We start from the raw sequence: 14,081 nt of genomic DNA on the forward strand, positions 1-14,081 counted from the left end.
AAGACATAAAATATATTTGTTTATAATTCGAAGTTTTTTTTTTCAAATGATAAATTACAAATATTTTAAGGTATTTATATGACTTAATTTAAATAATAAATAATAAAATAATAAAAAATTATTAAAAATGACAATATTAATAAATATAAATGAGTTAAAAATTAAAATCATATATTATAAAAATAATTAAAAATTAAAATCATATATTATAAAAATAATTAAAATTTAAAATCACTTTTCGTCTCTATAAAATAAACTTTTTTTCTTAGATTAAAGTGTGTCTTACAAATTTTTTTAAGAGTATTTTTGGATTGGAAGTAAAAGATGTAACCGAATGAAATTGCAAGGTAAATAATAAGATTCCACTGTTTAAATTTAAATAAAAGATAGAACAGAATCTTTCCATCCAATCCTTTAATTTTCATTCAATATGATTTATGAATTTTACTCACCCCCATTCCATTACGTTGGTTTCCTTTTCCATGGTCTTTTTTTACAAACGCAAACTCAATTCATTTCACGCAATAATTGTTGTTTAATACAGAGAGGAATCAAATGAAGAACCTTACGCCTAGTCTAGAATTAGTCGTCCTAACTAACAAGTGAGCAATCAAATTCGCTTGACGCTTAACAAACTTAACCTCAAAGTTGGAATGTAATTCTAACATATTCTTAATACTAGATATAATCACACTAAATTTTGAATTACCAACATAATTAGCGTGAACAACTTGCACCATAATTTGAGAATCACTTTCAAAGGTAATGCGTTCCATTTGCACCTGAATGCCTCCTTGGACCGCTTTCTTCAAAGCCAAAGCCCCCGCTTCAATAACTATGTAAAGCCCAAAATCCCACAAAGTATCTGCCCTGATGAATCTACCATCGTAGTCTCTAAAACACCATCCTATGTTAGTTGTTCCTAAGTGTTTATTGAAACCAACATCCACATTACACTTCACCCACCCAACACCAGGTGGCTACCATATAGGTTATTGTTGGATATGATAGTCGTCATTAACACTCATATCTTGATAATTTTGAGTCATAAATCAGTCCTTCCAAATATGATAATCTTGCATCCCGAACTGATTCACATCTTTCTTCTCATTATTCCATATCCAATAATTCCTATTATTCCCAATCCCCCATAACATATCCGCCACTCTACCTACGACCCACTTATCCTCTTTAGTACAAATGTCTTGAAAAACCATTTTAACCTCATTAAACCTTTGAAGACACGGTATAATAACATCACTTAAACCTGCCACATTCCAACATTGAGACGTTAGTGCACAACTAAAGAACACATACCACTCATTCTCCACCCCTCCTTTACATAATTGACATATAGTAGGGTGGAACATAATATTGTCGAAGCCTATTTCTTGTAAGAAGGCAACTACGACAAATCCTTTAAATCAAGTGCTTAGTTTTTGGAAGAATCTTATCTTCCACAATCAATGCCGATCGCCTTCTACACTACGCCATTTATGCTTAGTTTTTGGAGGAATCTTATTTTCCACAATCAATGCCGATCGCCTTCTACACTACACCATTTATGCTTACACAGACTCTCCATCCAAAATTTATAATCTGTTTTAACATTATAAATACCGTTTTGCTCCTCTTTTCAAACCAAACAATCCTCTTTAACTTCCTTCAATAAGGATACTGCATAATATAATTTCATTAGCAACCTCAAAGAGAAACAATTGACCAAATTTGTGGGACTATTGTGCTAGGTAAAAAATTAATGACTACATTAGAAAATGGTTACAAATTCATGGAACAAATCTCCATTTTTTTATAAAACAAAGCGGAGTCTTAATTTGGTGGCTTCCTTCAATTTATAAATAAGTAAAAAATCTTGAACGCCGACTGAAAAGGAAAAAGTAAGAACTAAAGAACTTCCATTCAGTTTTTCACTATTTATCAATATCAACGTGTTAACAAGGAAAACAAAACTCCAACACAGGGGAGAAAGAACACTTGTAGCATAAGCGAACAACAATAAGTGCTTATTTCGCCGGTAACAAACGCGGTTGCAACCATCTCAACCCAACTCTTCAACCCCATTCACAGCTTAAACGCCAATTTTGACCCAAAAATTACCAAACTCCAACACGCTAGCTCCATCTTCCAGAAACGCGTGGCGCGCCAAGAGGTGGTTGCTGGTGCGAGCGCGTAAACAATTTCCACCTCGTGTCTGCGATTCCAATTTCGCAATTTTGCAATCGATAGTTCGATCTATGATCTGTCTCGCCGATCAGTGTTGCTGATATCGTAAAGTGCGTTTGTGTGTGAGGAAGGCAGCGAGATGTGGGTGTTTTACCTGATCTCGCTTCCTCTAACAACGGGGATGGTGCTTTTCACGTTGAGGTACTTTGCCGGTCCAGATGTTCCTCGATATGTGCTTTTCACCGTTGGATATACTTGGTTTTGTTCACTCTCCATCATCATTCTCGTCCCTGCTGACATTTGGGCGGTACCGTTTCTTTTCGTCTTCCTTCATTTTCATTTCACATGAGCGGATTTCGTTTTATTGGAAATTTTAGTTTCAGTTATGATGCTGTGTATTTTGTGGCGGTGTTAGTACTGTAGATTGTCTTAACTCAGTATTTTAGGTTTATGATTGTGTAATGGAATTTTAGGAATGTTTTGCCTAGCTTTCTTCTTGAAGGTTGCTGCCAGAAAAACAATGTTGAATTGCATGTTTGATTAGTGTGGAGGGTTATATGGGGGAGGTTTGTATGCCCATAGGTAATCTAGAATCTAGATGCTGGTAAAGGCTGCTAGAGTTTGATAATCATTGAGTAGAGAGAGATTGTTAGAGAAAATGAAAAATGTTTGATTACACATTTCAGTTTACAGTGTAGTTATTTATAGTTGGTTGTAGAGTGCTACTCATAACTGAGTTCTTAACCGAATTCATAACAGAATTCTGACAGAGGGGAAGGAGAGGGGAAGGAGAGAGAATTGGACCAAGGCCCAATTCTCATTACAAGTGAATCCAATCCATATTCCTAATAAAGGCGTACATAAGCGAATGGCAAAAACATGGATTATAGTTAACATTCAAATTTCATGAATAACAAGTATTCATCTTAGAGGAAGCCTAAACTTTCAAACGGGACTTGAAATTTTGGACATGGGGAAGTTTTTAAATTAGAAACTAGGAGAAAAATTTAGTTATTTATAACACTGGAAAATTTGGATTAGTGTAATTACTCCAAAATTTGGACAAAAATTATGCTGTTTTCTTATTATGGACCAGGAAGCTTCGTGCCTTTTTATTTCAGTTAAGCTTGTGTCATTTAAATCTTTTTTTTTTCTGCTGCATTGCCTCTTCTTTGGTGTTCAGCTCAATTTACATTGTGGCCAATAATGGGGGTTTCCCCTTCGAACAGTAGATTTTTGAAACTGTATATTGTTATAAGGTGCAAAATGTTGTGGTTAATTGAAGAACTGTATGTGTATTATTTCATTCATTAATGGTGTTTCTATGACACTTTCAGACAATAGCTTCTCACACTGAGAATGGAGGCATTTCTTTCTTTTGGAGCTGGTCATATTGGAGTACATTTTTGCTTACTTGGTACGCCAATTTAAAGCTTGTGATTATATTTACATCACTTTCATAGCCTTGTATTCCGCGCACTTCAAACGAGGTGGCTCGTTTAGAAAGGCAGGCTGATTCCGAGCTCCACATGTAGTTGATGATCCAAAATTTAAAGTTTTTTGACCTAGCTTGGTTTATCATGTGATAGTTACTTTGTTTTCCAATGCCCTAAGCTCAAACATTCATCCTGGGTCCTTGTTTTTAGTCTGTGGACTGCACAACTTCTCATGTATCTAATCTAATTTGTCATTTGTATTGCCATCAAGCTGAAGTAACTCTTTAATGTAAATCATCAACAAATTTGAAAAATTAATACTGTTTTCTGTTGGTATCTCTAATATTAAACGTTCATATATGCAAGGCTTAGATGTGTGTTAACATTTTTGTAGTACAAATTGATTGTTTCTATATAGCTTTTATGTATAATTGCAAAAAATTTAGTTGATTTTGTGTATGCAGTGTATTGTTAAATTGTTTTATATGCTTGTCTACATATTAATCATGATATTGCAAGGCGATACTTTATTAGTTTTTACAGATTAGAGATGGAATTTCCTCATTTAAATTATTTATCCTAAGCAGGGCTGTGGTGCCCCTTATTCAGGGTTTTGAAGATGCAGGGGATTTCACTGTATCAGAAAGATTGAAGACTAGTGTACATGTTAATTTGGTTTTCTATCTAATTGTGGGATCCATTGGCCTTTTCGGAATTATTCTTCTAATTATGATGCACAGGAGCTGGTTAGTTCTCATCTTCTTAGCCTTATTTATTTTGTTACCTGTTGATGTTAGCATCGTGTTAGCTTCATATCGTTGCTTCTTGGAGTTTCTCTCTCTATCATCAAGATAGTTGTTTTCGCTTTGTAACTTCCTACAGTTTCCTCAACAACACAAATGACAACTGATTTCTTTCTATTATTTACTATTATATGCAGACATGCTTTGTTTTGACGCTTAACTGCATACTTAGTTATGATATGAGTAACTGATATATTGAAAATTGATTTGAGCTTGTGCAGATCAAACATCCCCCCCCCCCCCCCCCCCCCCCCCCCCCCCTGCTTGAGTGAATAATGAGATTTTTAAGAGACTTATGTAAAATAGTTATCTGTCTGACTCTGATAAAGCTCTGGATTTGCAAGTGCAGATTTCAATCTAACTTGTATAGTCTTTTGGCATCTGTGCATTTACTCTGCAAGGCTAACGCAGTTTATGAGATAACAATTTTATAAAATCTCAATATAACAACATCTTGAGTATACAATAATAAGGATAAATGCATACCAAAAAATTGTGAGGTCATTTGAAATAAAGTATAGTTGTTTTTTTGGTTACTAAGACCGTGCTAGGGATAGGGGAGGCCACATCATTAGAGTGGTGTCCAACTGTCTTTGGATCTAAATTAGGAGACTTGGGAAGGGAGAGGGACGTGGTAGGATGTTCCAGTAGTGTTGAATCTCGTACCAGGAACTTCTAGATTGAATATCTAATAGAGATATTAAAATGAAATGCAATGAGGTAGAACAGAATAAAGTGGAACGGGCTATTTGAAAATTTTAATGATTGAATGAAGAAAAATGTTTCCACCCCAATGACCTCAAGTTGGAGGGCAAGACAAATTGGGGTATTGAATGGAACGGGATGAAATGCACTTCATCCATCATGTTCCATTCTATTCAACCATGTTTCAAAAAATCCAAACAATAGAACCTATTATGTTTTCATTCCGTTCTATTCCATTCCTTTCCTTTGCGTATAACATAAGCTTGTATCTCAATTATATGTGAATTAGACTCATATAACCATAAGCATTCCTTTCCTTTCCGTTCTATTTGTCTTTTTTTTCACGGTTGACAAGACAAGTTAGCATAAAATAGGGTTTTTTCCCACTTGTATTTGTGTGTTTAATTTCAATTTTAAATAGGCCATACTTTTTTTAGGAATGATTTTTGTAGTTGGTTGATACTTTTGTAAGCAGGAGTGGGAGTCTTTTGGGATTTGCTATGACTTGCTCAAATACATTTGGACTTGTTACGGGTGCATTTCTTCTTGGCTTTGGTTTAAGCGAAATTCCTAAAAGCATTTGGCGAAATGCCGATTGGGCAACCCGTCAGAAAGTTCTTTCCCACAAAATTGCCCAAATGGCTGTCAAACTTGATGATGCTCACCAAGAACTTTCAAACGCTATTGTTGTAAGTCATACATTCAAGTTGAATGTAAAATATATTTTGCAATTTTACTGTTAAGAAGACATTACTGTGAATTGATTTATTAAAGGTTTTAGTTTTTAATAGAGTCAACTTAGTCATTTAGTCTATGTAACCAAACCATCTAAAGAGACAAGGCTTGGTTGTGGCTGTTTTCCTAGTGTACATATACTGTTCAGAATTATAAAACCAACTTTTCTTGTTTATGATTTATGTCCTACGATAATTAAAAAGTTACTAAAAGAACCATACTCCCAGTTGTATTTCTCCAGTTGGCTTCATTTCAAGTTCTGTATGAGTTGAAAATCTAATTTTTTTGATACTCATGCTGGGTAGAAAATATGCATCATCATTGAGTATTTCTTTGTAAAATAGCTTTACAACCTACCCCTCAACACACAGACACACATGATTCATGGAGCTTAATGATTGTTCATTTGTGTAGGTTGCCCAAGCAACCTCCAAGCAGATGTCTAAGCGGGATCCTTTGAGACCTTATATGAATGTCATTGATGAAATGCTTACTCAAATGGTATTGAACACTTGAGCTTAACTCATTTGATGAAGAGTTTTGATCCATAAACTGTATTGGCAGTTTTGCTATCTTTGTTAGGCATAACATTCAATTTTTCAGTTTAGAGAAGACCCATCCTTCAAACCACAAGGTGGACAATTAGGGGAAAATGATATGGATTATGATACAGATGAGAAGTCAATGGCAAAACTAAGGCGTCATCTTCGAAATGCTCGCGAAGAATATTATAGATACAAAAGGTAAGCCTGTTATCAATTTCATGTGTTCTTGAATCCTTTACAGCATTTATGGTAAATTCAATTGTTATGATTTTACAATGAGGAAAACATTTATTAGATCTATAGCTATTTATTTTTGTTCTGCATGTCAATGATAATGCCTACAACTTATTAATTTGATTAGTGAAAATCAAATTTTTGATCTGTTTCCTCACATGTCCTACTTGGAGAGTCGAAGTAGAGGTGAAGGTTGGTGACCATATCATACCACAAGTCACGTGGTTTAAATATCTAGGGTCCGTAATCCCAAATGATGTAGAAATAGAAGGAGATGTAAACCATTGAATTCAAGTTGAGTGGCTGAATTGAGGAGGGTCTCAAGGGTTTTATGCGACACAAAAGTAACGCTCAAGCTGAAGGAAAATTTTTATCGGACAACAGTAATAACTGTGATGTTGTACGAGACAAAATGTTGGGCGGCTAAGAATATCAACACTAGAGTAATGTTAGTGTAGCAGAGACGAGGATGTTGCATTGGATGTGTTGTAAGACTAGACGAGATAAGATTAGAAATGACAATATTAAAGAGAGTGTTGGGGTAGCACCTATAGTAGAAAAGATGGCGCAACATATGCTTAGGTGGTCTGGACATGTAGAGAGAACGCCTGTAGATTTGTTGTACGGAGAATAGATCAGATGGAGAGGAGGCAAACAACTAGAGGTAGAGGAACACCTAGAAAATCTATAGGAGAATCTATTAAGAAAGATCTTGAGATTAACAAATTTGATAGAAACATGGTCTTTATAGAAAGTTATGGCGTGATTTGATCCATGTAGTGGGATAAGGCTCGGTTGTTGTTGTAGTCTCCTCACATGTCCCACACATTTCTTTTGTAGGTATTTTTCTGATAAATTTTCTGTACTTCTACTCTACTGAATCTTACTATTGGTGTAATTAGTAATTATGCTCATTAGTTTCTTACTTTTGGCTTTACTTGGGCAGTGAAGAAGAGTCCCATCTTTGCTTCCTAGTATCTATTAACATGAAGACACCTTGTAAATCTATGGCAGTTTTATTGCTTCTCTTACATAATGATTGATATATGGTGATATGATATATATAGCAGTTTTATTGTTTGTTGTAGCTCTTACTTCTGTCAAATCTTTACAACAAAGGCACTTTAGATTTCCTTCAGCCATAGTCAAAATTTATTTTATATTATTGCCTTTGCAGTGAGTATATAACTTATGTACTGGAAGCCCTTGAGTTGGAAGATACAATAAAGAATTATGAACGTCGCAACTCAACTGGATGGTTTGCTTCTACCTTATTTTTTCTGCTTTGTTGGTTTAGGACGATACTTCAAACTCGTTTAATATATTGCAGTTCTAGAACCCTCACCTTACCCATTATTTCATACTATATTTTCAGGGAATATAATTCAACCATCAGACCTGATCGGACTGGCAAGTTGGGGTCTTTACTTGATACTTTGGGTAACTACAAGACTTATTATTAATCCCGTTTTTTTCTAACTTCTTGGAATATTTTTTTACTACATCTGGAATAGCATGGACTATTTTTTTAATTATTATTTGATTGATGTTCTTTTGATTGGATGTTTGTGATGCTATGTCAACATTGCCTTTTTTGTCAAGTAAGATATTAAGAAAAAAGTAATGCTTCGTATCTGACTTGCTCAGTTACTATGTAAATGAGACATCTGTAGTAATTCTACTGATATATTTTACATATTTTTTTCATTTTGTGTGCATGATTGCAATATTGCTTAGGAGCAAAATAATGTGTTGACTACTCTGATATATTTATGTATTTATGAGCAAGTGGCTATACGATCTTCATAAACATTGTGGACTTTTACATATACATATATACAAATAAATTATTCTTAACATGTCTTGACCGTGCCATATCGTATCCATATCGTACTATGTATCCGGGCTTCATAGGTTTTATCTCACTTTTGTCTTGCCTTTTTTGAATTAGATTTCTCGGTACATGTTATGTTGCGTTATTTAATCATGCAAGATTAAGTCCCCATTCTCTTTTTGAATAAGGAATATTTTGGTTAGAGGCATTGAAATTGTGGTTCTGAATTAATGGCTATTCTTTGCAGAGTTTTTTTGGAAATGCGTTTTAAGGAAACAAGTTGAAAAAGGCTTTGCTGTTTTGCTTGGTATCATGTCTGTTGCGATTCTTTTAGCAGAGGCAACTCTGCTGCCTAGCATCGATCTATCGCTTTTCTCCATTCTTATAAAATCCGTGCGAACACAGGAGCTGCTTGTGCAGGTAGATCGGTTCTGTTAAAAGATTTTTTCCATATAGTGGACATTTATATATGCTATATGTATGTTTGTATTTAAAATGTGATTCTCGATCGATTTAAAATCTGCAGGTAGACCGAATCTATTAGAATTATTTGTTTTTCGTATGTTGGACATTGAGTGCTGTTTATGTATGTAAAATATATCCCTTCTTTTTAAAAGAGTTTTGGGTGAAGATTTAATGGTGAAATTGTTTAAACTTAAATTGTGAATTTTAGATAAAAAGAGGAAAGAATAATAAGAATTTTTGTATATTATTGATAATAACTTGGTACAAAAGACAAAATTATTAACCCCTATTTATAGGGGTTGCAATACAAGGCCTCTCCCAATCCTAAATAAATAGGAAAATTAGGAAGGAGATCATAATAAAATCTAAGTAATATAGAAAACTAATCTTAGGAGATAACATAATATACTCTAGGATTATATACTAATTCTAGGAGGTAGAGTAATATATTCTATCATAATATCAAGATATTGTGAGATATTATCTTTTAGAGGGCGTTTGTTTCATGGATTTAATTTTTTTTTCCAAGAATAACTTACTTGGGAATACAATGATGGGAATTTAATTCCAGGGTGTTTTCTAAAAAATGTGTTGGGGAACATAATTTAATATTCCCAGGAAAATTTCCTCTCTTTTTTATAAATAAAATCCATCAAATTTCATGGCAGTATACATTTCCACTTCCTCATATGGGAGTAAAGTCATGGGAATTATGGAAGTTATGGGAAGATATTCCATTCCTAGGAATCTTTATACCTTAGAATAGTTTTCTTTTCTTTTCTTTTCTAAATCTTATAACAAACATGGGTATAGTCATTTTCAAATCATTTTTATTTCCTAATCATTTTTATTTCCTAATCATTTTTATTTCAGGGAATCTGATTCATAGACCTGGAAATCATATAACATTCTATATGACGGCTGTCCTATCTCTTATAACTTCTTTGTGATTTAGACGACCTTCGTTAGTGTATTGGCATGTGATTTTCTTTTAATATGGGCATGTCTTTGTCTCTCTTTTTAATGAAATAAGCTTTCAGTCCTTTAGGTTTAGGTTCAGGGATGTACATATTGCAAACAAATTGCTAATGAAATCTCACGTGTCTTTGCTTCAATAAAATGCTTTTGATTCTACACTGCTGCTTATTTGAAATGAAGACAAACTTCATTTTGAATCCCATGTCAATGTCGTGCTCAACTAACTTTTGTAGCATTTATGCATTCATGGCAATTTAGAGTTCAGTGTCCTTGTATTGTAAATTATAACAATCTATTTTTAATAATATTGTAAATTATAACAATCTATTTTTAATGATGTGAATCATGTACTGTGATGTATTTTTCTGTTCACTCTGTTCTTTGTAAAAGATTGTATGAAGTAACTTACTTACCTTCAACTTATTATACAGGCATTTGCTTTTGTTCCACTCATGTACATGTGCATCTGCACATACTATTCTCTATTCAAAATTGGAATGTTGATGTTTTACTCACTGACGCCCAGGCAGACCAGCTCAGTTAACTTGCTTATGATATGCTCGTATGTATTTTTTATTTGATATATTGCCACCACTCATATTTGTTTTTTTAATTCCCTATGATGCAATGACTACCAGTTATATTATATCCTATTTTTTTCCAGGATGGTGGCTCGTTATGCTCCCCCTATATCATACAACTTCCTCAATCTCATTCGCCTCGGTCCTCATAAAGAAACTATATTTGAAAAGGTATTCTTATGAATCCATTTTTATCATTCATTAGATAACTTTTTTTTTTTTTTTATAGTTTTGTTCTCCTTACAAATTACACTAGTTTGTGTGGTTTTGTTGATTTCGATTTAGTTTTACACGTCTTTTCTATTTTTGTTTCATGATAACTTTTCTCATTTGTGCTTGACTTAGCTAGCAACTGATAAACTATCTGAACTTTTTCCCCAGAACATTTTTGCTCCTTTTGCTAATTTTCTTAATATAGTGCACAATTTATCTATGATTGCAGCGAATGGGGAACATTGACAATGCTGTCCCTTTATTTGGGGATAGGTTTAACAAAATCTATCCACTTATTATGGTTACATACACCCTTTTGGTTGCAAGCGACTTCTTTGACAAAGTATTTGATTTTCTGGGGAGCTGGAAGAGATATATTTTCAAAACTGAAGCTGAGGATATGGATGGTTTGGATCCATCTGGAGTAATTATTTTACAAAAAGGTATCAAATGAAAATTCCCGTAGTTAAAACTTTATCTCAATTTGGTCAATGACAAATCTGATGTGAATTATTGAATGCTGACTTTATAATACATATGCCTGATTAGTTCTGTTTTATTTGTAGAACGGTCTTGGCTTGAACAAGGGCGCAAAATCGGGGAAGAGCAAGTTGTTCCGCTCGCAAGGAATTTCAATGGAATTGATATTGAATCAGGCAGCAATTATAGGGTATGTAGTAGACCTATACTTTCAAAAAGTGGAAGCAATATGATCTCCATTGTTTTCTGTCATGTATCATATGATCTTATCCAATTTAATCTAATGGATTTTTTAGCTGCCATGCATGACATTTGGAACTACTACTTTCTTTTGGTATTATAGTTTACTTGTCTTATACCTTGTTCTTCTTCAGCAGAGGAACGGTGTTGAAATGAAGACAACTGATTTAATTACTGAAGAAGGGAACGGAGGTCTGACAAAAACTTTGGACGAAGAGACAAGAAGATATGGCTCGAGCAGAGAAGCCATAAGCAACAAGTATGCGGCAATTAGAGGGCAGGGTGGGCCATTATCTAAATTCAAGGCAGAAGAGAAAAATACAGCCTCTGGTTATTCTGCGCTTGATGAAGGTAGTACTAACCCTAAAAGTTCAGCTGGAGCACCGTCTTCAGGTTTGGCTTCGACGTGGCACACAATGAAGACAGGCTTTCAGAGTTTCAAGTCCAACATAGGGGCCAAAAAGTTTTTACCTATACGACAAATACAGGAAAATGCAGTCTCTCGAGTGTCCTCTTCAGAGTCACTTGATGATATATTTCAAAGGCTCAAACGGCCATCTTTAGACCAAGTTACTTACAATGACGAGGACTAGGATGGAAATCGTTACTTGCAGTCCTTCTAGGTGATATTCATTTGGCAAGAACTTACAAGTGTAAAATGTTATTGGATTGACAATGCAGGTTCATATTATCATGTACAGTGATGGGAAAATTATAAATGTTCTGCTTAGGAAAACACTACTAAAACTCCCATTGCCACCTAAAGATGAAAATATAGGCTACTACAGAGATAATCATATACATTACAAATCATTGTCACAAAAGCTATAGCTGATCTTAGAATTTAGAAACACTTCAAAATTGTACCAGGAAATAGCTTAACCAATGTTTTGCCTGCTTAGGATTCCTAGTTTGATTATATAACCTCTCAATCTGCACTCGCTACTAAAAAAAATCTCTAATAAATTTGGAGTAAAATTTGAATGATATAAATTGTTGAGAAAAGGGGTGATGCATTGACAGTATCACGACCATGTATCATGCCTAGTTATTGTAATTTTTAAATTACTGATATGACATGACTAAGTGATATATTTCTATTGAATAACAATGTAAAACTATTTCATTTAGAAGTTACAAATATAATTTCTGACATCTTAAAATTAGTATTGTTTTGGTAATGTAAACACAAACTCATTGGTGTTGGAGAGCGTTATTCAATTTAATTCCACTCATAATATCTTTGTAGATTGCATTCTATCCGTTGGATGCCTATTTTGCTCATTTTTCATCACCAGATATAAAACATTTGGACTGCCGCATTCTTCTGTAAAAATAAAATAAAGCATAGATCTACATCTTATAATACCAATACACACCTCTGAATAAAAAGGTGTATGATGTTTGACATAGGTGACTATTCGACATTGAAACAATACCGACACATTATTTATTCTTTAAAACTATTACGCATGGAGGAGAATTCAAAGAATGCAATATTTTGCCATTTATGTTGATGGAATTAAATAATAACAATAAAATCATATAATTAAAATCTAAAGAAATTTCTGATACAATCCAAATTTAATATGTAACAAACACATCATGTATCAACCTTCAAGTCCTGGATTTCACAACAGATTCCTCTGTCTCCTTTCTTCTCAGTTTAAGTACCTTGGACCAAAAGCCATCTTTCTTCCTTCCCCGCCCCCCACCAACATCCCTCTCCCTGACTCTGCTCCTCGTAGCAACGGCAAGCGACTTGCTCTTCTTCAAATTCAAAGCATTATTAAAGCTTATCATACAAGAAACCGAACCAGCCGCATGCGAAGCATTCCGGTGAAAGCGCCTATTACGATGCCCCAAAGACCCATGATTCGTTGAATCATCCTCAATAGGTTGAGGAGAACCCGGTGACAAAGGAGAAGAATAGTAGAGAGAACAATCATTAGAGTTCTTAGTATAAAGCTGCGAGAGTTTGTCTCTTAAACAAGAGGAACAAACACCCGGTAATTGTTTATCATTTGGATGCTCTTTGCACCTTACTCTTGTTGCTTCTAATTCACACAACAACTTCATTTGATTCATTATTGCTAACTTTTTTTTAGATTTGATGCGTCTATGTGCTCGTGTGTAATGTTTATTTATACATCATTGGTCAAAGAAATAATGTGTTGAAAATTGAAATACAACAATAATACAATGCACGACGACCCCGAAGGTTCGTTCCTGTTCGTGTTTTTTACTATTATTGCATTTAATTTTATTAAACAATGATTTTTTTCATTATTATAATCATCAGGATAAGGAAATGTGTTAATAATTATCATTGTATACCAGAACGAGATTATTGTGTTCTGACTGCGTTCAATGTAATCCATGTTTTTTATTTTGTTTTTTAGAAGGTAATCTTTGATGATATCTGTAATTGAAAGTGACTGGCAAATAAATCTATGAATATTTAGTACTACTAGCGTTTTATTTTGAATTAGTTGTAATAGCGTTTATATATGATGATAATATCGTTGTATTTTTGTCTTAATGCTTAAGGATATTTTTTTTTTCTTTTGAAAAGAAGAGTAAAAAAAAATCGTCAAGTTTTTTTTAGTAAAAAGAAAAAAAAAGTCAAAAGTTTATGAGTTGTGTAC

The 14,081-nt window shown here is 33.8% G+C and overlaps 3 protein-coding genes across 5 annotated transcripts; 1 reads left to right on the forward strand and 2 right to left on the reverse strand.

The window, feature by feature from the left end:
• Nucleotides 1-551: 551 nt before the first annotated feature.
• Nucleotides 552-2,082, reverse strand: LOC131658067 (uncharacterized). Its single transcript, XM_058927401.1, has 3 exons — nucleotides 2,013-2,082; nucleotides 1,098-1,267; nucleotides 552-980 (listed from the first exon to the last, which is right to left on the reverse strand). Exons 1-3 carry the CDS (start codon nucleotides 2,080-2,082, stop codon nucleotides 552-554), a joined length of 669 nt encoding a protein of 222 aa, XP_058783384.1.
• LOC131661464 (uncharacterized) lies at nucleotides 1,886-12,246 on the forward strand. Of its 3 annotated transcripts, none has more exons than XM_058931012.1 (14): nucleotides 1,886-2,491; nucleotides 3,522-3,601; nucleotides 4,208-4,366; nucleotides 5,604-5,817; nucleotides 6,278-6,364; nucleotides 6,467-6,606; nucleotides 7,820-7,900; nucleotides 8,018-8,082; nucleotides 8,724-8,896; nucleotides 10,351-10,481; nucleotides 10,584-10,671; nucleotides 10,943-11,156; nucleotides 11,280-11,383; nucleotides 11,571-12,246. In XM_058931012.1, exons 1-14 carry the CDS (start codon nucleotides 2,324-2,326, stop codon nucleotides 12,024-12,026), a joined length of 2,160 nt encoding a protein of 719 aa, XP_058786995.1. In that variant the 5' UTR covers nucleotides 1,886-2,323; the 3' UTR covers nucleotides 12,027-12,246. The 3 variants fall into 3 exon arrangements, with proteins under 3 accessions (XP_058786995.1, XP_058786994.1, XP_058786996.1); XM_058931011.1 differs by having other exon boundaries at nucleotides 1,887-2,491; nucleotides 11,568-12,246; XM_058931013.1 differs by having other exon boundaries at nucleotides 2,458-2,491; nucleotides 4,230-4,366; nucleotides 11,568-12,246.
• A 215-nt stretch (nucleotides 12,247-12,461) lies between these two features.
• On the reverse strand, nucleotides 12,462-13,596 carry LOC131661465 (uncharacterized). The gene has a single exon (XM_058931014.1). The coding sequence runs from the start codon at nucleotides 13,519-13,521 to the stop codon at nucleotides 13,051-13,053; it is 471 nt and encodes a 156-aa protein (XP_058786997.1). The 5' UTR covers nucleotides 13,522-13,596; the 3' UTR covers nucleotides 12,462-13,050.
• Between the last annotated feature and the right edge of the window lie 485 nt (nucleotides 13,597-14,081).

This window comes from Vicia villosa, linkage group LG3, assembly GCF_029867415.1.
Source record: "Vicia villosa cultivar HV-30 ecotype Madison, WI linkage group LG3, Vvil1.0, whole genome shotgun sequence".
NCBI lineage: Eukaryota > Viridiplantae > Streptophyta > Magnoliopsida > Fabales > Fabaceae > Vicia > Vicia villosa.